Here is a 25836-nt window from a genome sequence, read left to right on the forward strand (position 1 = left end):
TGGTTTTTTCAAGTTGAAATTTTTTACTGAAACTTTTTTCAAGTTGAATTTTTTTTTATTCTTTCCTAAGGCTTGATTTGGTGACTTCCATTGCACATCAGGACCTTTGGAGGAAGGGCTGCTTGATAGTATCTTAAAAAAGCACTTAGTGCATATACAGCTTCTAGTAGGGACTGTGTAAATGTGTAACACAAAATGGACTTAGTTTGTATTACAAGATAGAAGATACTGAAGTCTGTTTGATGCAACCACTTTCCTTTTTCAGATGAGGCTTTCCCAGGGCACTAGAGCACTGGTAATTTCTCCTGAGATAAATCTGCCTTTTGTGTTTTTTCTCTTTCTGTATTGGTACAGGGAACATTCAATTTCATTTTTTCACTGCAATGGCAGAGAATTTTAATTGCTTGAAAGTTCTGGTGAAACTTGAAATCTATCTGACCCCACTTGTTCAAGACAATGAAGTTTCTTTAAGAAATGAGCAGACCCTGTAAGTAGGAGATCAAATGTAGTTGGTTGCAGCAGATTCATAATTCCCCCTTTCTATAACTTGCGAAGAAATCAGTTGTTTGGCTGCTGTGGAGAAATTTGTGTTCAAAACTTACTCCACTATGTTCAGTACTCTCTAGGGCTCAGAAATGTGATTGTGTTTTTGACTGAGTTACCTTGTGTCAGCTGAACCATGATACTTGCCTATGTACCTATCTGTAGCCTGGGCCAAACATGACTTACAGTGTCAAGCAAGCCTTGTCAGGGTTTCATGAAATTCATGCATTTTACCTTGTGTTATCATGGGCTAATAGGAGCTTCTCTGATTTACTGTAGCTCAGCTGACATTTGGTAAATTATGTAATTTGGTAAGACCTTGTGTGTCTGAGAACACAGAGAATGATTTAAAATTATTTAATTTTAATTGACAGTCTTTATGTAGCCTTTGTTTTCAACTTAGTTAGTTTTGGTGCTAGATGTTTCTATCTGGTTATTTTCAACCCTCAGGAAGAACCTAAGAAAGTTCGATTTGACTATGACTTATTCCTGCACCTTGAAGGCCACCCACCTGTAAATCACCTCCGCTGTGAAAAGCTCACATTCAACAACCCGACAGAGGAATTCAGAAGAAAGCTGCTAAAGGCAGGAGGGGTGAGTCCTGCACCCATGTCAAAAGCCATCACAATAAAGATGTTGCTGCTTGTTGCTGGTGCATGATTAGTACAATGAGAAAGATTGACCTAACAGTGAAATTAAGTGAAGTGTTTTTGTGATTAATTTCATACACAAGCTTGGTACATGTCTTAAAGTGGAATGGGTAAACAAATGAGCATGTGCATTCCTTAAAAACATCATAGTGTGATGGAAGTAATAAGAAAATAAAACATCTTTCATTGAAAGAGGTTCTATAATTCCAAATTAAGCAAAATGACTTTAGTAGTTATAAGGTAGAACAAGTCAAAACTCTTAACTATAAACAAACATTCTTAAATCTATGCAACATGTTGCACAGTCTGAATCAGAAAAATGTACTGACTTCTTTATGTGTTGCCAGAATTAAGTGATGTGAAAAAGCCAAAAGGAAATTTGCCTATTTGGAGGGATGAGAGAGCCCAAAAGGCCAAACCTTTAGGTTTACGCTTTGTCTGTGAAACTGTTCTGTGTTTCACACAATGACAGCGTCATTCATTCTGTCAGGGACAATGGGAGGCTCAGCCATGAGGTCTGCTCAGGACTTGACCCCTCCTTGCTGGGTGTGAAACTCTCCCTGGGCTCGGCTCCGCTGCTATGGGCCCGAGCCTTTCATGTGTCAGGCTGGGCTGCTGCCTCTTGCCTCCTTCCACACACCACTGTGAAGAGCCTGTGTCTCCTCTGTTCCCTCTGATCAGTGCCATGCTGATGGGAGGGAATGAAGGAGCTCAAGCCCCCTTGGATGCCCCTGAAGCCATCCCTCCTTCCACCTGAGCCAGCCCTAGGCCTGTAGCTGCTTCTCGCTGCAGTCTCCAGCCCCATGGTCTCAGTTACCTCCTCTTACCTCCCACTATTTTGTTGGTGGTGTTTGTGTTAAGAGATCCAAACTGTGTGTAGATAGGATCTGACAAAAACCCAAGCAGAGGATATAGTTCTGAGCCTCCCCTGGCTCCCAGGGCTGTGACCACCTCACAGGAATTGGGACACTGATGGCCATTGTTGCTGCCCAGGCACCTTGTTGCTGCCTGGGCCCTGGCTCAGCTCATGGCCTGCCCAGGCTGTGTTACAGCTTGAGCCTCCTGGCTGCAGGGCTCTGCCTTGTTGGGGCAGTTATTGCTATTGGGCATTTGTCCTCATTTTATTTCATGAGGCTACTGTTAGCCTATTCTTCCAGACTGCCTGGGTCCCTTCTGCAAGCCCTGCTTGCTGTGAAGTGTCAGATGCTTCACTTCCCAGTTGACTGTTATTTGCAGACTGCATGAGTGTATTTTGCTTCCTTTACCAAGTCACTGATAGAGATGTTGAGAAAGCCTTCATGCTGTGAAATTTTAAGTGTAATGCCAGTGCCTATCTTTATTTTGAACCAGCCTGGTTCTGGGCTGGAGGTAAGAGGGAGCTAGTGTGAGAATCTTCAGTCTGCTGAAGAGAATCTTTGAAAACAAAGCAAAAACAAGTAGCATGTATAGTCTGAAAGACCCTGTTGGCCTCCTGAAGAACAGAACTGTTACAGCTGTAGTTACATTTACATAGAAGCATGTGCAGTGTTTTCTGTTTGCATTTATAAGGTGCAAGAGTCTTTTTAATGTTTTTGCAAATAAAACATCGAGATTGCATTCTGGAGAACTTCATGAGCCATTGCTTTAATATTTGTTAACAACAGACTGGATAAGATTGATAAATTTTAAGCACAAGTGTAAGAAATTTAAGTAATGCCAGCAGAGAATTTGGAGTTGAGGAGTAATAGTTAAAAAGGTTAAAATAGGAAGCTTCCTTTTTATTGGTAGTCTTCTGAACCTTTTAATTTTAGGTTTCTTGAGTTAACAAAAGCAAGAATGTTGCCTAAGTGTGAACAACAAAATGTGGCATGTTTTGATCAAATTCTTTCCCTGAATATAGGGAATGACCAGTATGGTCATTCTTAAAATACATAGCTTCATTGCTTTTTGTCTTCTAGATGCTTCAGACTGCATGGCTTTTTCTTTTTCTCCATTCCTCCAATTTCATTCTAAGAATTAATACCTTCTCATTAAGTGATCAGTTTTCTGCATCCCTCTGTGGACTTTCTGACCTGGAAGTTTATCTGGTCAGCTTGACAGAAATAATGTAATAGCATTCTGTCTGTCTTGTCCCTAAAAGTTTCTCTGAAGGGCTTACATCTCCTGGTGTTGAAAAGCCCATTATGCTTTATGAAATACTGTAAACAGTATTTTTGAATACTTTTGAAACTTTTTTGAATCCTGTAGAAACCCTGAAAAGCTGACTTTCCCTTTGAAGTGTGTTCAGTCTGTTGTCTGTTCTACAGAGAGCGTTAACTCATTTGTAATTTCCATGCTTTAGGCTGAGAAAAGCATTTACAGGGTAGTCAAGTATGAGATAGGTTTTGCACTTACAGATAAGTCCAGACAATTAATACTTCTAGCTTGTGGCTACATTCAAGAAAAAAATAACGTAACAGGTTGCTGAATTTTGATAGGCAAGGAATCTGGCAAAATTAAGCTCATGTCCTTCAAAATGAATGAGATGCCATATTAATGTAAAACACTGAGTGGTAGCATTGAGTAAAATCCTTTAACATGGCGGACTTTTGCTTACATGCTTTTAAATAATGGTCTAAATTGCTTAATTTCTATGCACCTTGAAACCCAGATCTGATTCCTTTTTGTCCATTTTTACATGGGCTGACTGATGTGAACTACAAAACATGATTATTTCTTATTTGCATAAACATATGCATATTACAAATAGTAATATTCTAGAGGGAGAGGTGTAGGCTCACCTGGTACCTGCGTGCTGCTATATTCAGTGTAGTATTACCTCTGTATTTATCTTTTGCTGCAGATTCCTTGAATTATCTCTTGGATGCTCCTAACTCCCCCTTTCTGTTACACATGTACCTTGTGGCCTCCAAAATGTGAACTAGTCCAGCTTATTTGCTACAGCCACTGTTCTTCTGTCTTTCAGGCTAAGAAAGTTTTGTTATCCTTCTCCATCCTTCCTGTCCAGTAAGGTCTGACTGGCTATCCTGTGGCTCACTGAGAGAGTAAGAGTAACACTGGGATACCACAAGTGATTAAAAAGTCAGAACTCAACTGCAGTACAGCTTGGCCACTGTCGCACTTGAGTTAGGCGAGCAGGACATTTAGGGTAGCACTAATCGTGTAGATTAGTTCTGTGGAATATTTGCATCTTAGCATTTAATTTGATATCACCAGAATTGAAGCATAAATGTGCAGTCAGTCTTTATTATTGGGAGTTCACCAACTTGCTGACTTCTTTTCCAAGAGGTAGTTACATTTTCAGGCCTTAGAAGAAAGATTTGATTTGGCTTCAGAGATTCTCTGATCAGGAATGTAAATAAAAACTTTTGGTTCCGTCTTAGCCTATATCCAATTGGCAAAGTTTTCCACCTTCAAAGATACAGTTTTTACAGTGAACTTCACACAGCCCCTTGAAAAGATTTAGTTATGCTCAAATCCATCTCCACTATTCACCTGTTTTCAGTTGGCTTATTCTTGTAATTAAAAAAAGAAATAAAACATTTTCAAAATTACACTGGACAATTTCAATGGAACCATACATTGCTTAGGTTCTATACCTTTGTGTATATATATGTTCTGAATGACATTCCTTTTACAAAGGTTTGCTGTGCAAATGATGCCAGTGAGAATTTTCTGTACCATTTACTCAGTGTAGTGCCTCATCATCCGTAGCTACCAGGTATACATGTGTACCTATTTGGATTAGCAACCTGTTGCTTGAAATCCCCAAGGATACCCTGGATACAGGTGACTACTTTTAGTTGATCTGTGTCTTACCAAGCAAGTCATCAAGCTACTGGAAGTGGAAGAACTGTATGCATGCAGTCTCCTACACAGTTCATCCTCTAGGCACAGCATGAAATTATGCCTGAGCAGGTACAGTAGGATTAAAGTTCCGATCATGTAAACACCAATAAGTGTTGACCATTGTGTCGTTGTTCCTTTCTAGATTTTTCAGTCACCTTTTGTGATCAATTTCAGCCTTAAAATAGGAGAGACCCTGACGAAAAAGAGTTGGCACAGAGATTGCTGCATATGGATTTCAGAAGATAACTGACCCTCAAAAATTCTCAATCAATTTTAGTGATTGAGAAAAACCTTAAAATTTGAAGTAGATTTTGAGTGCTGAATCCCATGGAAAACACAAATAGAGTCTGATTCCATTTATGTATTTTATATTGTCAGTAGCATTGGTTCTATTGCTTTTTTGGCTCGCATGTTTTTCAATTGCAAGAAAAAATTGAAAATTACACCTAGTCTGTTTAGTGAGCTAGTAAAAATAAATTAATTTTGAAGATGCTGAATGATAGCTGCCTAACATTGTAGAATTAAATTTTCCCACTGGAAGAAAATATTTGCTCAGGCATCACTTGTTTGAATAGGATGTTACAAATAACTTAATTTCAATTCTTGCAGGAAAAAGTAGTGAAAATATTTTCAGTCTACATTAAGATAGCAGTTTGATACTGACCTCTCTCTCATAGTTGCAAATGCATAAACAAAAATATTTGTATTGTTTTGCAAGTTTCATTGGAAGTTAAAAATTTCTGCCTTTTTGGCAGGAGACTCAAAATTAGTTGCTTAATCCAGGAGCATCTAGACAAAGTTTAATAGCTGGCTTTTCTTTCCTTAAAGGAAAAGACTTTTCTCTGCCCCTTAGAGAGCAGTTATCACTGTGGGCAAACATAGTAAAATTCGCTGCTTTATTACAAATGCAAAAGGCTGTTAATGGTTTGAGGTTTCATGCTTTAAGGATGCAAGAAGTAGGTCACTTTTAGAGTAGAAATTAGTCTATTTAGCAACAGATGAGTCCTTTCTATCAAATTGTTGCTTTCTATAAAATTTGTTAGGAAATGTATTTGCATGGCTTTTGTAATAAGACAATTCTTTTCTTAAAGACAGTTAATCTTTTAATGAGTGAGAGAGACAAAGACTTACTCTGAGAGGGATGCAATTTTTAGAGAAAATTATCAAGGTAAAAATGTAGGTTTTGCCAAAACCCACTGCATTCTGTTGTTTGAGGGTTTTTTGTATCTTTGTGGTTTTATGATTTAATGTTTGAGAAATGTCTTTTCAGTCAGTTGAGATGTCTGCATAGTGCCAGTTTTAAAACCTATGTTCATAATCCGTGTAATGAAGATGAAATTGTGGGGATTTCCCTCTTTTCTCCATCCTCCCTATTTCCTGGCAAATTCCACTGTATCAGTTGGAATAGTTGGCTTCTACCCAGAACCAGCCTCAGGTATAATGCTGCTCTAAGGAAGCGATTATCTTTAATCTTGTGCTTTTTATATTTAAATAATTGAATTTTCTTGAACTACATATTACTTTACTTTCAAGCGAAGTAAAATTTAAAAAAAATTTTTAAAATATTTGTTTAATTATAAAGTATAGTTGTTCAGGATGACTGTATTGTTTACCTAATGATTTATATTTTGGAACTTCACCCTTAATGGGACTTGTATTACTGCTAGGTTTTTTCTTAGCAGTGTGTTATCCTCTGGAATTTCGAAATATAGGTCCGCATACCCATGTTGCACAGCTCATGCTGGGGTCCATACTGTTTTTTCATCATCATGACTTTAGCTATTAGTGTTGCAGTGGTCATTTAAAATCATTACTACTTGCCCCCCATATTTCAGATGTACTCTTTAATGTTGAAAGAAGTGATGTGTAGGAACCTGTTCATCACTGTAAAATGATACAGGGTGTGGCAACTCAGAGCCAAAGAGGTCCAGTTGTCTGCTACTGATGCATGATGAGTATAATTCATGATGAATGCTGCAGAAATGTTGTAGTAAAGGTTCATTTTTCCTAGAATTCTAACAGGTATCTTGTAGCTTTCACTGAAAATGCTTTTGGAATTTTTCTGCAGCATACTGTCGTAAAACTCGCTGCCTGTTCTGAACATGCTGTACAAAGGTGTTCTTTGATGAGCAGCTCAGTAAATGAATCTGCAACAGGTAGCTTGGTGTGGATCTGATTATTGCAGTTTTATTGATGGCCTCCTTTCATTCAGGAAAATGAAAAACTAGGAGACACACAACAGATTCTTGATAGTGGCTCATTCACCTGCAGGAGCTCTAATGTGGATGAATAAGGAAATTGTGTTGGTCTGGACCTGTGCTAGCTCACACAGTTCCTGACTGAGTAAATATATATGGGTGGTGGTAGATCTGTGACTCCTATGTGTCAGGGTTGGCACAATCATAGAATAGTTTCAGTTGGAAGGAACCTTTACAGGTTATCTAGTGGGCAGGGACATCTCCAACTAGATCACGCTGCTCAGAGCCCAATCCACCTGACCATCAATATTCCCAGGGATGGGGTGTCCACTAGATCTCAGTGCAGTGTGTTCCAGTGGTTCACTACCCTCATTATAAAAAATGTCATTGTTATAGCTAGTCTAAATTTACCCTATTTAAGTTTCCAACTACTCTTCCTTGTCCTGTTGCAACAGGCCCTGATAAAAAGTTGTCCTCCAGTTCTCATGTAGGTACTGAAAGGCTGCTATGAACTCTTCCCAGAGCTTCTCTTCTCCAAGCTGAAAGCGCCAACTCTTTCAGCCTGTCCTCATGGGAAGGGTGCTCCATTCCTCTAACCATGTTAGTGTCCCTCCTCTGGACTTGCTCCATCAGTTCCATGTCCTTCCTGTGCTGGGACCCCAGAGCTGGATGCAGGGTTCCAGGTGGGCTCTCACCAGAGCAGAGCAGAGCAGAGGGGCAGAATCCCCTCCCTGGCCCTGCTGCCCACACTGCTTTGGATGCAGCCCAGGACACGTTTGGCTCTCTGGGCTGGGAGTGCCCATGGCTGGGTCATGTCCAGCCTCTCACCCACCAGCACCCCCAAGTCCTTCTCCCCAGGGCTGCTCTGCATCTCCGTCTGTTTGTCCCACAGCCTCAACTGGTGCTAGAGGTTGCCTTGGCCCAGGTGTAGCACCTTGCAATTCTGTGCATTTGTAGTAATGGGCAGTACAAGATCAGCTTTCCATGGAGCATTTTAAGATTGTTCCACATTCCTCATGTTATAAGGACATGAAAAGCAAGGTTTTGTTTTGAAAATAAGTTTTTCTTGTTGGGTACACAGGTACTCCAAGTTGTCAAGCATGTATTGGTAGATAAATGTTGTCTCCAAAATATCAATTTTTTTTTTGTAAGGAAACTTCAGAATCAATTGTTAGTAGGTTTAATACAAGCTATTATAATTCACTAGGTACTGCAATTTCATAATTTTCCCCAAATTGCTGGAAGAGGAATTGTAGAGGAGGGCTCCTGATTATATTATGGTAATCAGTAGTGCACAGTCATTCCCTGATCCATTCCTTTTTTCAGAAGTGCATGGAACTACTTTAATTAAATGCATGGCAGTTTTTCTTTCCATAGCATTCAGTTGTCTTGAGTAGCAGATTGGAATGTCCTTAGAAATACCCTGACAGAAACTTTGTATGAGGGCAGGTACTGTTAGGAAAAGGGAGAATGGCTTCAAACTGAAAGAGAGTTAGATATTAGGAAGAAATTTTTTTACTGTGGGGGTGGGGAGGCACTGGAACAAGTTGCCCAGATAAGTTGTGGATGCCCCATTCCTTGGAGTCTGGATGGCAGTTTGAGCAACCTGATGTGTCCCTGCCCACATCATGGGGATTGGAACAAGATGATCTTTAATGTCCCTCCCAACCCAAACCATTCTATGCTTATAAGATGCCAACAGCTCAGATATTATGGATACTGGTCACTTCAGGTTTATTATTCCTACCCTGTAGTGTGAATATCAGTGGATCTCCTCTATGCACTGGTTTTGAGTAAAAAGTAGATTTTCTTTTGCCCTGGCAAAGTCGTTTTTTATTTAAAGCAACTGGTAGACAAAGGTTTTAAATGCAAGCTCAACAGCTGAAGGATAGTGAAGTGAGTTTTTGGTGAACTAGAGGCAAGATATCAGTACCAGCAGAGCAGTTAGATTGCAATGAGAGGGATTAGCAGCCCCCCTTGAGGAAGTTGTGGGCTGCAGAGTCATCCTCAGCCTTCTGTTCTCTAAGCTGAACAAGTCAAGTGATGTCAGCTGCCTTTCACCCACTCTTGTCCTTGTGCTGAGGTGCTACAGCTGCATGCAGGACTCAAGGTGAGGCCACACCAGTGCAGAGTAGAGTGGGACAATCACCTCCCTTGACATGTTTCTCCATACAGTCTATTCTGCTGTCCCTGTGTTATTTGTACCCTGGTATTAAATGGTGAAATCAACTGTTCTCCTTGGCCATCTTTCAGGTGCTTATCCAGTGCCAAGTATCATAAAGCACACTTTTTAAAAACACTTAAAATGTTTGTGAACAAGCTCAACTAATGCCCTACTTTTACACAGTGTATTACTGTTGCCATTTGCCCCAAGAAAGGCAAGCTTTGCGTTTAGCTAGATCTCTGCTCTATTAAATAAAGTCAAGCAAAACCTTTGAGGGAACAGCAGTACTGTATCTAGAACTTAATTTTTTGCATATTGGTGAATTCAGAGTGTGGTTATATGGCTGTTTAAACTGACTTAATGACTGCTGTAGTCTCACCTTGCTTCATTGACACCAGTCAATGTCTTATTCCACCAGTCTGGCTGATCCCACTTAGCTGTTGACTTTAGAAGAGACCAAGAAGAATTAGTCATGCTCCTGGCTTTTGTCACTGAAGCAATTCATTGTCAGTCCAGCCAAGTACCAGCTGCTGGTGTCCTTTGCTGCCTGGCTGAAGCATGAGCTACAGTCTCCCTTCTCTTGAGCTGTATCTCTAGGCAGGTGTAAGACAGCAGGGTAATTGCAATGCAGGAAGAAGGAAAAAAGTTTAGAAAGTGCATATAAGCTGTGCTGGAGAGTTATTGCTATGCTATCAGTGAGCTTGCATTCTTGCTGCAGTAGTGTCTTGCTGTGGTATGCTCATTCCCACCTTTTCCATTTTTGGTGGAAAAGGTGGGAATGAGCATACCGTTCCCTTGTGTAGCCTTCGTTTAATAGAGGCACACATCAGTCAAGCAGTGTGTGTTGCCACTGTGGTAGAAGCAGTGTGAAAATGGGGACTTACTCTGAAAGCTGGAAGAAGTACATGTGCCGGCCTGTGATTCTGTGTTTGACTAGTGCCTGGACAAAGGGCAGCTACCCACTGCAGAAATTGCTGTAATTCTTTCAGCTGAGGTCTTCCAATAAACTTAAACTGGATGTATAGTTGTCACTTCCCTAAATTTAGCCAAAATGGAAATAAATGCATATTAATTCAAAAAGGTGTTGGTAATATAGGGGCTTTCTACATAGATAATCTTGACAAAGAAAACAAATATTGGACGTTATTTAGCACTAATATTAATGTCTTTCTTTGAGAGGTCGAAGTAATTTCTTTTTAATTTTTTTAGTGTTATAATGGACTTAAGGAGGAGCGTATACTTCTGTCAGAAATCTGTTTGGAAGATAAGTGTGCCTTTTTTATCATAGGGGCTGAAGAGTTAATTTTACATGAGACTTTTGGTCTCTTGTCATCTTTTTGTCAGCTTCAAAGATGGTATAGTCTGTAGTCTGTCTTAACTGAGTGCGTTGGTAATCACATTAAAATTTTGAATTTACAGGTGCTATTTTTTATAGGGCTTCAGTACGCTGAAGGATTGAATACACTGAAATTTTTAGGGTTCATGGTTTGCTATGTCCAGATTTTATTTTCTAAAACCACTACAGGATTTATTTTCTCCTGTGTGTAACTAGATTTGCCGAATCAAACCTCACATGGTATTAATACTGTTCATCCCACCCCTCTAAATCTTTCTGTAGACTGTCATCCTGTTTTGAAATAGTCTGTAATATGGAGACTGTTAATGGTCCAAATACTTGCCAGAAACTGAGATATCTTAGAAGTCCATACACTTTGAAAAAAAAAGTCAGCTTTCTAAGAATGCCTGTGTACAATCATGAATATATGAATATTTCTAAACTGAAATGTTTCTGAATTTTAAAAAGAAAATTTATGCAGTGGTAAAACCTCAGTGAGTTTGTTTCAGTGGATCAGACTTCTATGCTTCAGGGAGAAAATGGCAGCTTCAAACATGAGGAGAAAGAATTTCTGGCAGAGATTTTGTTTCTTTGGTTTTAATTTCAGGGCAAACCCTTATTCTCCTGACTAAATTTTTCTTCTACATGGATATGCATCTTTTTATCATATGAATGTATGAACAAAACTATTTTGGGCAATAAAATATCTGCTTAAACTCTGTAATTAGTAAGTAACTTTGATTGTATAAAATCAAATTACTTTGATTTTATACAAATGATATATTCTATTAAATTTGTGGCTTTAAAAAATACTGCAGAGTTTGACTTAAAAAACAGTGCTATTTAACACCCATTTGACATCCTCTGTGAGAGAAAGTAATGCTAAATATATGCATTTTTTCTACATGTTGCCCAGGTTTATGGTACGCACGTAGCTATAGATTTTCCTACTGGCTGATTGTTCTTTGTTAGCTTGTGCCTTCTCTTGTATTCAGTTGAGTTTAATGCAACCAAAGACCTTGGCAAATAGAGATAAAAAGGTATTTCTCCTGCTAAAGGATCACTTATTGTGATTCATAATAGTTAATTACAATCAAAAGTGCTGTGTTTTCAAGAAGAATGTCGTTGCTTTTGGACAGATGATTTTTCAGAGCTTTGGCTTTTGGCAGACTCTGGTTCAGAACAGCTTAATTGCCTTCTTCCTCTCCCTTTGGCATCTACCTACAGTGTTGAAAATAGGCTGATAAAAAAAAATTACCTTTACATGTCTCTTAATATTCCCCAAGCTACCATGTCTCTTTGAAGCAAAGTGGTCTGCAACAAGATTCATTTTGAGTGGTGTTTAAATATTTTTTTTTTTTTAATTGAAAGCCTGTCTTCAGGAACCTGTAGGCAATAAAAGATCATCCTGACTTGGAGACGTAACATTGGAATATACATATCTGTGTCCTTTATTTCCCAGTATTTCTAATGTAATGTGTATGAGGCATGTGATGGGTCAGCCCATTCCTGTCCCTTGAGTAAGAGGATGTTTTGGTCATCTGAAGAGGCAAGGATAACCACGTAGGAAATCCACAAAACTGGTGTCACTTTGTGCATGGGAACCTTCGGGAAGAGAGACATGTTTCCTTGCAGGTATAGAGCTCTGCATCTTCTTTCCAGCTTTGCAGGGCTTGTCACACAGGTAAGCTGTCTCTAGCATTTGGAGCCTTGAAACAATAGACAAATGAATGGCTGTGGTAGGAATCATAAAATCCAGACACAACAGCACTGTAGCAGAAGACAGGATCTTAACTGGGTTTCGCAGAGATGGATGGAATAACCTTTACATGTCAGGTGACTGCTCAGTAATAGCTGATTTACTTGTGCTTTCTGGAAATGATCTGTCTGTACTTAAGTCTTCAAAATCAAGAAAGGGAGCTAGACTCTCTTAACAGCAAACTGTCTGCTTGCTTACCAGCACACATTTTTCTATACTCTAGATAAGACAGAAACCTGAAGTTAGAAGCTGAAATTAAAGACATACTGCTTTTACTTTAAAACCTCAATCTGTTTTTACAGTGTATCTTTGTGGTGCCTTAACCTTGGCGAAGATACTTGGTCACTCACTCTGCCTCTGCCTCTCAGGGAAGGGAGAGAGGATAGGCTGGAAGGCTCATGAGTCAGGATGCAGGCAGGGAGATTACTTATCAGTTAATATAATGGGAAAAAAACAGACTCTTTTTGGGGAAAATGAATTATTGATTATCAGTGTGATTTCATTAAACTACCCCCTCTTGAGAAGAAACATGGATATTGTTTGTTGGACTTTTATTCTCCTACCAGTGTGATTTGCTAGGCAGGTGAAACTCTGCTCTTGTTGGTAATGTTTTACTGACATGCTTTCCCTCTTACAACAGATGATGGTAATGTCAGATGGCACATCGTTTTCTTCAGGGCAGAGCCTTCATCTCCCCAGCCTTCCCAGTAACTCTCTGTCTTTTTCTGATGTGAAGAAGAAATCATCTCATGGGCCAAAGGTGAGACTTACTTCGCTAGAAGATGGTTGAGCCAAAAGTGTTTTTCCCAGTAATTAAATTAATTAAAAAAAAAATTCTACATGTTTTTTGCAATGTTTTAATTGCTAGGCTAATGATAGCAGGTCTTGACATTTCTTTACTCAGGATGGCTGTGAGAACAGATGCTGGTGACGGTTCTCTTGTTTTATTACTTGTACAGTTGTTTTCCTCCTGTTCCAGAAGGAGTTGCAATGGTATCTTGTAGTGTTAGAAGATTACAGTGATGGAAGTGTGATCTATGGAAATGTAAAGAATGTGAGAGATTACTATAATAATAATAATTTCCTTTATTAAGCATTTTTCAAGATACTTGTGTAGACTTGAAACTGTGTTCTTTAGGATTTTTAGTTTTGTTTAAATTTAAGAGGTTAATTCTTTCCTAAATGTTTCAAAGAAAGCAATGTGTCATTGGTCTCTAGGACATCAAATTCTGAATCCCCAACTTCAAATGTAAAAAGGTATAGTCCAAGGAACCTCTTGAGTAATACAAATGAACCTTTCTGAAATAGCAGATAATTTCTTGACAAACTGAACTAATGGTATGGGAAGATAAAGGAGCATGTTGCTGTTTATTCACCTTAGAAATACAATGCAACCCTTTTCTCCATTCTGTTAAATTGTTTGGCTTTTCATTCTCTTTTGTGGAATCTTGTAGATTTGAAGTATGTCACTTAATCTTGCAGCGCATGTACTTAAAGGGGCACTATGCATTTTTATTAATAACTTTCATGTTCACTTTCTGTGCCCAATCTTGTACCTTGTCAGAATTGTCAGGTAATGAATTAAGGGTATGCCTAAGAAAAGCTGGTAGGGATACATAATAAGCAAGAGCAGGCAAAAAATGTTCCTTGACATGTCTCTTTCTGGTGTGCATTGTACATCAGTGCCTCACCATCTCTAATGCAGGTGGTCTTGCAACATTTAAAAAATATATGGAAGTGTGGTTATTTTCCTAATGAGATGCTGAGGTTTAATCTGAGGATTAAACTGAAGGTGCTTATTTTGGGATGCTGAAATGAGTGCTTAATGCCTCAAAGGAAAGAAGCTGGGTACACCTGGTGCTGAAGCAAGGTGCTGCTGGTTACACTAGGATCTATCTCCATCTGACTGGATCCCAAACATGAGTTACTCTGACACTTGACCATCTCTAATAGGGGTTCGTGAGATGTTGGTTGGTAGGTCTCTAGAGTTCATTTTCCAATCACTTCTAAAGAGTCAGCTATAATGTTGATTCATTCATGCGTTGCTTTCCATGCCAAAGTAGGTGTGCTGAGGCTTGGGTTAATAAGCAACCCAAACACCTCTAGAAGGACTTCAGGGCGGTACTGACATGATACTGAGTCCTGTACTAATTCTCTGCCTAGTAACTGTACACTATGGTAAGTCTTGAATCTCAGTTTTTTGTGAGCAAGTGTAAACCTGGGAAGTAATTTTCCAAACTGTATTTAGTGAACTTCCATCTGATGTGGGAAATCGGCAAGTGTGGAATGTGATGGAGTGAAGGAGGGTGAAGTGTGTATTTGCTGCACTCATCCATGTTGCTTGAAATCTTTCATTTTTTGCTGAAGCAACTCAAACATCTGCAGAGAGTTTGGCCCATACTGTGCAGCTATGTGAGTCTAACCTGAGGAGGTTAGACATGCATCACATTTCAGGATTCCATCCTTAGAATTTTTAATAGTGGGAAGAGGTGTTTTATCAATACACTGGTTTTTGTCAGTCCCTGTGGATATTTGATTTTTCCTCTCCCTCCAGCAGTCATTGCTTTACCCTGTCCAACTTGGAACACACACTTATGAGCAGTTGTCCTTTTATCTCATAAATATCTGCCTTGCTGAGAATTATAAGCTATTATTGAGAAATGGAAACCCAAGATAACCTTGGTTTTAGTAGAACATTAAAGTCTAGGGTTTTTGTTACAAGTTCTTGGAGCTGAAAAGCCTTGAATTTTGGTCTTTAGTGTTTTTGTTCTGGTTGGAATGTAGGAAAGCGCCAGCCAATGTATGAATAGATTTTTCGTTTTGTCATTTGGAGTAACGCCAGTGATGGAACAACTTCAGTGTCCAGATTTCATTTAAATATGCCTCTACAATAAGAGCTGCAGGAAAGTCTTGATAGTTCTTGGGCACAAGTTGCTTGTCCCAGATGCCAAAGTGTACTCCAGATGTCTGTACTTGGTGACTTTGGGATTTTTCTGCTACAGCAATAGGCCTTTGATGTGCTCTGTCTAGTTTTGGTTTGTTTTGTCTGTGAATACCACAGTTAACTTTGAGGTCAGTTTTAAACTTTGAGTGTGGAAAAAACAGAACCTTATGCTTATCTGTTTGCCACTGCAAAGTACCATATAAACTGTGTGGTTAGATAAGAATTCAAGTAACAATAATAAAACCAGTGGAACAAAATGTTACTCTTGGTCTAGCATTCACTTATGAAAAATACAATACAGTATTTTTTGTAAGTAAGAAACAACTGTCAGTTTGCCTTCTGTCACATTCTCTTCTGAAATATGTATTAAATAGAGATGTTTGTATCTCTGAAGTCACTTTTTTTTCATTTAATTTAATGGAGATAGTATTAGTGAGCACCAGTTTTTTAGTTCCAAAACAAAGCCTTAATCTTGGAAGTACAGATGTCAGGCAGAAATGTATGAAAACTTCATACATTTCTTCATAATGTAAGAATAGCTGCAGGTTGGCTACAGATATTTGTATACAGATATTAGATCAGTGCTATTGCTATGCCCGTTTATATTATAGAAATATTACATGCACAGAATAGAGAAGCAGCTTGGTTAGGTTTTTCAGGGGGATGATTATGTCTTTTGCAAAGACCTGTAGTATCAGCTGTAGAGAAATGAGATTTTATAAGCAAAGAAAACAAAAGCTTTTATTCCTGTGTGTCATCAGAAAAAACATAAATTGTTTTATGCTATGAGTTAGCCTTCACTGTTAAACCAGTGAGCTTTGTAATTCTCCATCTGCTTCTGATACTTCTGATGTCATTGATCATAACACTTGGTGGGCTGGGTTTTTGTGGGAAGCAGGTAAATTCATCTTCTGTCCTGGAGTAATTTTGGAGGCTCTCAAAATGTTGGGCTTTTCTTTCTTGTTTTTTTTGTCCCCTGCCCCCAAATCAGCTAGCATTTCTATTCAGTAATAAACAAGTTTGTGTTCAACAGAAATCTGAATTTGCTTGATGAAGGAATTACTTTTAGATATCTTTCTCCTCTTTTCCTCTTTAGAGCAACAGGCATATTTAAGTCTAATTCTAGTCCACTGGCTTATTTTGAACATATCATTTCAATAGGCATAATATTTTGAATTAGAAATGAAAATAATGCACATTTTTATGATCACTAGAACTAAATTTGTAGTCTAAACTCAGAGTACAGTAGACAAGGCCATGCCAATGTGCTCAGTTTATTGACTTCATAAAATATAATGAACTGCCCCTGCTCCGCTGCTTCCCCCACCCCTCCCCAGTGTTCTATTTCTTAGTTAGGTTATTAACATCTGTCAGCAGTTGAGATTTGCAGTGGTTTCCAGAAGTAACTGCTTATTCAATGTCACATTAAAACAAATTGGGAATTCCATTTTGTGGTGTGAAGTCAGCACCCAGGTCTGTAACATACACGGTTCAGCATTATTTTTTACCCTGTAGCTACAGAAGTGTTTTAATCTGCAAATATGTTACCTGTTGAGCAGCTATCACAGTCCGTTTGTGTCTCTCAAATTTACAGGACAATGTACTTTGTGATTTAAACTTAATTTCATGAGCTTGTTAAGAAACACAAAACCACAAGAAACAGTTGGTTGCCATTGCCCAGATTAGTCTATAAAGTGAATTTACCTCCCAAATCACAAAGTTTCTTATTTTATTACCTGTAACTCTTATTCCATGCACTTGGGATCCATAAAAAAATAAAGTTACCTAGCTGAGTGTGAGGGTGCTGATCCTTCCTCCTTTGTCACAGTATGGCATACCCTTTTTCACAGTGGGAAGCATGAAAGCCTGAGCAATCCAGCTGGTAGGGAGTCAACTTCAAAAGTTCACCTTCTCTTGATGAGGTGATGTCTTCTGCCTTCCAGATTGGGGGTATGGTTTATGTAGTTCCTGTAAGTTAGAAGATGGTGATGAAACTGGCAAACATGGTGGCTGCAGGAGATAGCAATTTCCAGGCTCGTGATCATGGCAGCACAATGGCTCATTAGCTTTTCTGGTCACCTGTCCTGCCTACAATATGTTCTCTATGCTCCCAGAATGTATCTTGGGCCTTAACATGAGCTGTGTTGGCCAAAATATGCACAGGAGTTGAGTACCACAGTCAGGGTAGTGCAGGTTTTATTTGATGATAAAATTTTAGATTTTTATTGTACTTTCTAAAATACATATTTTGAAGGATATGTAAGCCCCTTTCATAGAGCAGTAGTATATATCTTGATTTACTGGAAGTACATAGTATTACTTGCTTGAGGATGACATCTGGTATTTTGACATGCCAATGTGCCTGTATTATTCTTTTGCACGCTGTTATGCAACATATCAAAGGCTAACATTGACTTAAGTTGCTTCAATATTTGATGAATACACAAATGTAAGCTATGGTGTGCAGATATATTATCTGCCAAAGCCACACAATCACAGTTTTTCTCATGAAAAGAGTGTTGAGAAAAGAGTGTATTATTTTACTGAATTTATTCTTACTTCTTGCAACACTTACTAAGGTGGAAAGAAACATTTAAACACACTGTCAGATTCTAATAAATAAGAAAATGGTTTGAAAGTACATTCTAATTTTTATTAAGATCTATGCTGATACATAGTACATGTTGGTACATTATATGAATATTCAGCAACTTTTCTTCCCCATCAGCATCCCATGCTCATCATCAGGTTTGACAGAATTTACTGGTGGATATATATTGACTTTTTTCTGTCTTACAGATTTAATGTTCCTATTGCTGTCTCCTCTATGTCATTGTTTGCTTCTTTTTGGGTCATTGCAGAAATTAAGGAAATAAGAAAAGATAGTATGTTTACTTTGAAAATGAATGTAGATATAAAAGCAATGGATTGGCTGCCTTTAAGAAAAGGTAATTCTAAGAGAGCATGTGAGAGGGGTCTAGTCTCATAAGTATGTCAGCTATAAATAAGTCTCATAAGTATGTCCCCTATTTGTACTATGATTTCTATGAAAATATCAACTTCCATGTTGTAGGAAGATGAAAAAAGTCTTAAAATTGAAGACTTTTAGATTTTTAAGATAATTTAAGAAGAATTTTAGAATCTTTTAATCTTAGAATTTTAAGAAGAATGCCAGGATAAGTCTTATGACTCAAGTAAAACATGTCAGAGTGCTAAGTATACTTTTTTATTTTTGTTTTTTAATTGCTGGCCTGGGAATCCAGGAAGTGCCTCATGTTTAGATATTCAGATGTAATTATAGTATTGTTCATTGTTGATGCTTCCAGCCAACATTAATGTTGATATACATGGTATATAAATATATAGTTAGTTTATCAAATATGACACAAAAATATATTTGCAGTACAGATGCAAGAAGCATCTTATAAAAACATGCAATTGAATAATTTATGCAGCACTGTGACTGTTTCACTAAATAAGATAATGAGAAGGTAAGAACATTTCTAAGAAATTATTTTTAGCTAATTGTTTCTACCTATTGTTACAGAAGGAGAAGAATGATACTGCAGTTTCTGCACATGTTTTGTGTAGACCTTTCAGGTCCTAGAGTATTAAACTCTGACTTAACACATCCTAATTGGACATGTTATAAGTAGTTATCTATGAACAGGAAGCACATTAGTGGAAGTAGTCTCAGTCTTCTTTTCTAAATGACACAACTTCCATTAACATGTAAATTCTGCTTTGTTTTCTTGGATATTTTTTTTTCCCAGAGCAGTTGTACTGTGTGCATTTTTTAAAATGACTGAGTCCCTGTGGGGGATGAGGCTGGCTGTGTCCTGCTTTGGTCTTTTACTTTCACTGCACTTATGCAGTATTGTCTGCGGAAGTGTTGTGCACTTCTGTCTATGTTGTGGGTAAAAAGGTGGTTAAGTAAAGTTGGAAGATAAGGTAAAATGTTTTCCTCTCTACAGATCTGTAAATCTGTGGCAGTTTTAGACAGCCAGATGCACCACATTTACATACACGTCTCTTATAGGTAAAGGAAATCAATGGCTGTATGTAATACATATTAAAGTGTTGCAACATACAGATAGAAATGCTTATAACCAGCCTGGAAGAAAAAGTGAGCAGTGTAAATTACTTGACCCTGGGTTCCTGTAAATTGAGATGTCACTTTGCAGATCTGAAGTATAAAAATGGACCCTGTCTTGTATATATATGACATGTGTTTAGTGTTTAAAACAGTGCAATTAGTCTACTGAGTGGTTTTGAGATACTGAGAGCTCCTCACTGGCAGTTTCCATGAAAGTGGGCGGTGCTAGAACTGTTCTTGTCTTTTAAATATTCCCAGGTGTTAGTTGTCAGAAGAAAGGATCCTGTATAGCCCATTCTGGATTGTTCCTTTATTTCTGGTTCTAGCTGCAGGTGACTTCTTGCCTTTCCACTTCAACTTTTCAGATTCAACTGAATGAGGAATACTCAGAAGATACTGATCTGCTGTTTCTGGTTTGGCCTCTCCTGTAGGATGTCTAAGTCACTACCTTCTGAGAAACACTTAAAACAATTCAAACTTAAAACTTAAAACAGTTCAATCAAAAAAAAAAGTAATTAAAGACTCAGCAGAGATGCCAGTATATTCAAAGAATGAAACTTTCTCAGCTTTAGGAGGTTTTCCATAAAAAGGCAATGACAGTTGTCTGTCCAATCAATTCTTCCATAGCCAGGCTGGACCTAGGATTGCTATTGTTTATGAGGAAAAAGATCGGGCAAAACTCGGAAGATCACAGCAGAGAAGTCAAACTTGCCTGAAATGTCATCATGTTTTCCTCTGATCCTGTAATTCTGTTGACATCATATGGTCCATGTCTTAATTTTTCTTTGTGATTTTAATTCTCTCATAGTTAATGGTTATGATAAAGATTTCCTAAACTGCTTCTATGTTAACCTTACAATGTATAATGCCTAGGGTAAAAACTAGCTTTTGTTGTAACTTTTTGACGAGCAGTGATAACTGTTTATGTTCCACCAGTTTGTAACAGATGTTTTGACCAAATGTTGGACTATCTGTTCTCGTATGGTTATTTCTACTCCTGGTTACTTGCCTGTGGTTCCAAGTTCTTAATATCAATCCTTTGTCCATATTGTGTCTGCCTTTTGAGGATTTAAGGGTTCTTTCTTTTTTTTTTTTAAAGTAAAATTTTGCATCTCCTCTTTGCAGGACCCAGCAAGGATTCTGAACATAAATAGCAGCAGCAGTAGTAACAGTTTTTCAAAGACCCAGAAGTTAACAAAGGAGCACAAAGAAAAAAATTCTAAAGACTCAAAAGAACAAAAAAGTGCCTTCAAAGAACCTTCCAGGGAACATAACAAATCTTCCAAAGAATCCTTTAAGAAACCCAAAGAAAACAAACCACTTAGAGATGAAAAAATTGTTCCTAAGATGGCCTTCAAGGAACCCAAGCCCATGTCCAAGGAACCAAAATCTGAAAACACTCCTATCCTTACCATAATGTGTGGGCAGCAGCAAGAAAAGAAGACTCTCACAAAAAGGCCCTCTGTGCTGGACACTGATGAATCTTCTGCAAGGAAAAGAAAAAAGCCCAGCTCGGATTCATTATTTAAAAGTTTTCCTAGTGCCCCACCACTGATTCTTACTTGTTCAGCTGACAAAAAACAGACAAAAGATAAATCTCAGCTCAAGGTGGGGAGAGTCAAAGTTGAAACTGATGCACTGGAAAGGAAGACGCCTACTCTGCCACCCTTTGATGATATTGTAGATCCCAGTGATTCTGACATGGAGGAAAACGTGTCCTCCAAATCTGACGTAAGTGCTTGCTTGGTTTTGCCTAGTACTTTACTCAGTGCTGTCTTGAGTATTTGTAGTCTGTGGGACTGTGCACTGAATTTGTGTTCTCCCCTTTCTTTTTGCTGTCTAGTGGCAGATTGTCCAAACTGGAGTATGATGATGGCCATGTTCAAGCTTATGCTTGTTCTAGTTGAATTGTATTCCTTATTCAAGTCTATTCATTTACTAATTGTCAACATTATGACAGTGAGCATATGGGAGATATTGATAAACAGTATTGCTATTTTGATGTTCTTTAGAAATTCAAGTTTCTTTTGAGATAACAGCAAATGGATTTTAATGCTTGTATTTCACACTCTAAATCTTTTTTTCAGGTATTAGAGAGTTCAGTAAATCCAGGAAAGGCTTGCAGTTATATCAGAGAGTTACTTTTTTTTTGTTAAAAAGGCAGTTCTGTCAATGACACTAATTTTGTGGAGGAGAAGGTCCTAGAATCTCACTCTGATGAGGGGAATCTATTGCCAAGTAGTAGGCTTACCAAGAAGAAAGATGTTTTAATGGAAATTTGCTCTCCTGAAAATAATTATCTACAGTGCATTCTCATCTGTTTCAAGTATGATTTGCTCTTTAATTTTATTATTAAAATTAGAATTTTAATCATTCTCCTAGCAAACTTTGGTTTTCAGAAGCATTTTTTATAGAGACATGTAGAGAAGGAAACGTATGGTAGGAGAAATGTTGTTTGGTGCCATTATTTGTTCTTATGGCCAGAGGTGTAGTGTGCATGGTAGAGGAATTCTTCCCAGCTTTTCCTATTCAATTCTCTTGTTATTCCATTTTCTGATTTGTGTCTCTGTTATTGCCTTCAGATTCATAACCCTGCTTGCCCTCTCTGGAGCAGACAATAAATGCCTTGCTGTGAGGAGGTGTCAGCATTAGGTTTTTACTTTGTAGATACTTCCTGTGAGGGAGAAGGTAATTTACTTCTGAAGTGACCTTTTAATGACTGGTCCCTTAGGGCATGCAAAGGCTGTTAAATTTAGAAGGTATACAATAGAACAGGCCCTGCTTTACAGCATGACAGAGGGGATACTCTGTGGTTAGAGTGGCATTCTCATTATGGCTTGAAATAATAAATAATTAACCAGTTTGTCTTCAAACTTGAAAACGTACATACTTGTCACCCTTGGTGTGAAATATTTTTTCTTGTTTTTAAAAAGCTGAATATTCTATTTTAATTTCTCACTAGCCTTAGGACATACTACATACCCTCAGTAGAGCAGGCTAATTGAAATAGGTTTTTGAATGCCATAGAGGAGCACACACGCTTTTACTGGCTGCAGCAGTTCTCCTTTTTTTTTTTTAAAGACAGAAGAATTCAGACAAGCAAATTAAATGTAATTTAACTACAAATGGTTCTGCAGAGGTGTGTGATGTGTGGCAACTTGAAAATAACTGATATGTGAAAGATATATGGATGGTAGTTAAAACTAATCCTTTTTAGTTGCTGATAGGTGTTTCTCTCTTTGTCTTGGAATCTCTTGCCCACTACCAATGGTATAATGAGACACATCAGTATTTTTAATAGGCTTCCACAAGTCCATCGTCCATTGCACGTGACCTGGAGTACCCTAAGGAGTTCCTTAATTCTGTACTGAAGCTAAAAGGCAGATTCAGTGTTTTCTAAATCTGTAAGCCGCTGTTACTGAGAGAGCAAATTGCTGAAGTCCTCTCCAAGGGAAGTAAATCCTGCTGGTTTGGACTCTTGTCTATTTTAACGTTGACATAGTGGATCATGGAACACATAGGTCTTCCATGGGTTCGGGGACAGTGTGGTCCCTGTCTGAATGGGTAAAAAGGATGTCTGCCCCTTTTGGACTGTGATCCTTTAATAAATCAGGCTGAGTATGGCTCCAGTCAGTGGTGGGATACTATTTAGAAAGTCAGTAATATACTCACCTAAATAAAAACTATCTGTGAAACACAGAATAATCCCCTAAAGTACTTTAGTCACACAATTGGCAAGTGCTGTGGTAGAAACAGCTGGGCAGTCTGGTTAGTGAATGTCTGCAGAATTTTACAAGGAGATGTTCTTCTGCATTTTACCGCTTTTAACCAGGGGACCTAGTGAAAGGTGACCAAGCAGTGTAATACGGATAATTTTGTATGTTGGAAGAAATAGTTTCGACTTTTTTGTATGTATTGGGTAAGCTTCTAAGTGTTTCAGGAAGTTTCACAGCTAGATCCATAAAGGGTATATCCAATAAACGTAATCATATTAAGGAAAAGAAAAAAGTAAAAACTTGCAATGTTACATAGAGAGTAATGGAAGTAAAAATGTGACAGTGCTTTTTCTGTACAATTTTGGTAATTTCAGATCTGTCAAGGCTTCACGATACTGACAAATATAGTGGCCTGAAGCTGGGAAGATGCTTCTTTAGTGTCATATCCTGGCATAATAATATGCTGTAAAATTAAGTCAATTGTTAGTTCTTACTCTGATACAGTTACAGTGGTAGGTATTGTACCCCTGATGAACAAAGGGAGTATATTTATTTATTCGTAAATAATATTCGTAAGTGTCTTCAAGAAAGCAAAATTACTATACCCAATCCAGCAAATATAGGTTAGGTAGAAAAAATTACTTTACAAATCAGTACCTCAAAGAAAATTGTTAAAATACTGCAAAGACACTAACTCTGAATCAGGTGCCTTTTTACTAGTTCAAGTTTTGTTTATGACATTTATGCAAACATAATAATACTGCATTAATGTAATGTTCATACATTGTATAGAATGAAATTATTAATTGCTTTGCTAAGAATGTTGAAGTTTCTTCACTGTAGAGGGAGTAAGAGGTGGTCTCATTCTCAAACACGTTCCAAAATGGTGACTGTTCTCTTTACTGGTATTGCATATGCATATACTCATATGCATAACTTCACATACAAAACATGATAAATTTGTAATACAAGGTGCAATGTAGAATGTAGAACTTACTGCAAAAATAAGTTTCTTGCTGTTGCTCATCACACGTAGGATGGTTCTCATAATTAGATATATTCCATTATCAGTTCTCAGTTGTGAAGTCTCGGTTCGGGATTTTAAAATAAGGATGACATTCTGAAAAGTCCCTGTGGTAGAGGAATCTTACAAGCATGATTAAACAGAGCTGTTGTTCCACTGGAATGGTGCTACATGATGGCAATGCTCCTGCTCCTCTCATTTCTTTGGATACAACCCGAGTTCAGTGAATTGGGGTGGAGTGTATCATATCAATCAATGGGCTTGAATTTCAGACAAAAAAGTAGAGTGTGCTTAACCCTTCACAGTACAGGCATCATAATCTACCTAATTATGGGCATTCAGGCTTGAAACATGGCCTTTGCCTTCATGAAGTAGAGGATGTAGAGATATAGCGTTAAGTGTCTGCCAGTGGTTGATCTTCCCTTGGAGCTATCCCTTGAAATCCACCTTTCAGAATCCAGACAGGTTAGCATGCTGTTGTCTCTGGTGTATTTCAGAAAGCTGGACACTGTCCTTTGGTGTTGTGTAGTCAGTCTCTTTTTTTGAGCTTCAAATATCACTGTAAAATTCAGTGGGAAATGCAGGGAATCACACCCTTCTGTAGTGATAAACTCTCTGCTTTGTTTAATAGTCTTTCTGTGTGTGACTTAGACCAAGACCATGTGTGGTCATTCCTCTGTGCTCTGTTTGGCATACGCTGTAGTGTGGTAACTGTGGTATTTATTTTAATTTTGTTTTTCTGTTGACTTTGAGCTGTTGGTAAGTAAAACAAGTGTCTGCATTTCTCTTCATGATGCTTTGTAAAGTATCACTTTTCAAATACATCTGTGAATTAAACTACTTTGGACTTCAGTGTTACTGGTCAACTATGTGTTCACAAGAGTATGAGATTTTTTTTTATTTCATTTGGAAATCACACATAAAGGCTGAAAAACTGTTTGCTGGATTTGGTATGAAACATGCAAAATAAAGTATTTAGTAAAAGCATGCAGATTTATGGTGTTATTGAAGCATAGGCATATTAACACAGTCCACTTCAAAATTCTGAATATTTTGTTTTTAAATTCAAATACAGGATGTTTTAGTTAATGAAAACTCCACCTGTTTGCTTCCCATGTGGGACAGTGCAGCAGCATGATAAAAAAAAAAGATTTGACCTTGATTTTGCTGCCTGACTGAAATATGGTGATATTCTTATAATATTTGTGTGAGCTGCAAGCTGTTGTGTGAGATGGAGAAATACCGAATTTTGGATCTGAATGAGGCATTTTCTGTGATTGCAGCTGCCCTTTTTGAGCTGTGGAGCCATTTCAGAAGGGATGCTCAGATACTTCTTGCTTGATTACTGCTGATTTTGTTTGACTGAGTAGGGAGGAAAAAGTGTTGTATGGCTCTTGGTGAATTTGCTGCAGCAGGAAGGCACAAAAGAGATAAGGCAGATGATACATACCTATTCAGGTATTAAATATTCTCTATATATCTCCATGTTATTCAGAGAGCTGAATAACAACTCTTTAAGTCTGCCATGCATGACAGTGGTTTGGTGGATTTTTTAGGGAGTCCATATGAATGGACTGA

General features: G+C 38.0%; 1 protein-coding gene across 1 annotated transcript in view; it reads left to right on the plus strand.

Annotated features, from left to right (window-relative positions):
* Positions 1-25836, plus strand: part of MLLT3 (MLLT3 super elongation complex subunit) — a 119238-nt gene that overhangs the window by 61239 nt on the left and 32163 nt on the right. Inside the window, exons 4-6 of the mRNA XM_054652099.2 lie at positions 994-1137; positions 13119-13238; positions 20644-21249. Of these exons, the coding sequence (XP_054508074.2) occupies positions 994-1137; positions 13119-13238; positions 20644-21249 (870 nt within the window). The remainder of the gene's footprint in view (positions 1-993; positions 1138-13118; positions 13239-20643; positions 21250-25836) is intronic.

Source organism: Agelaius phoeniceus, chromosome Z (genome assembly GCF_051311805.1).
Source record: "Agelaius phoeniceus isolate bAgePho1 chromosome Z, bAgePho1.hap1, whole genome shotgun sequence".
NCBI lineage: Eukaryota > Metazoa > Chordata > Aves > Passeriformes > Icteridae > Agelaius > Agelaius phoeniceus.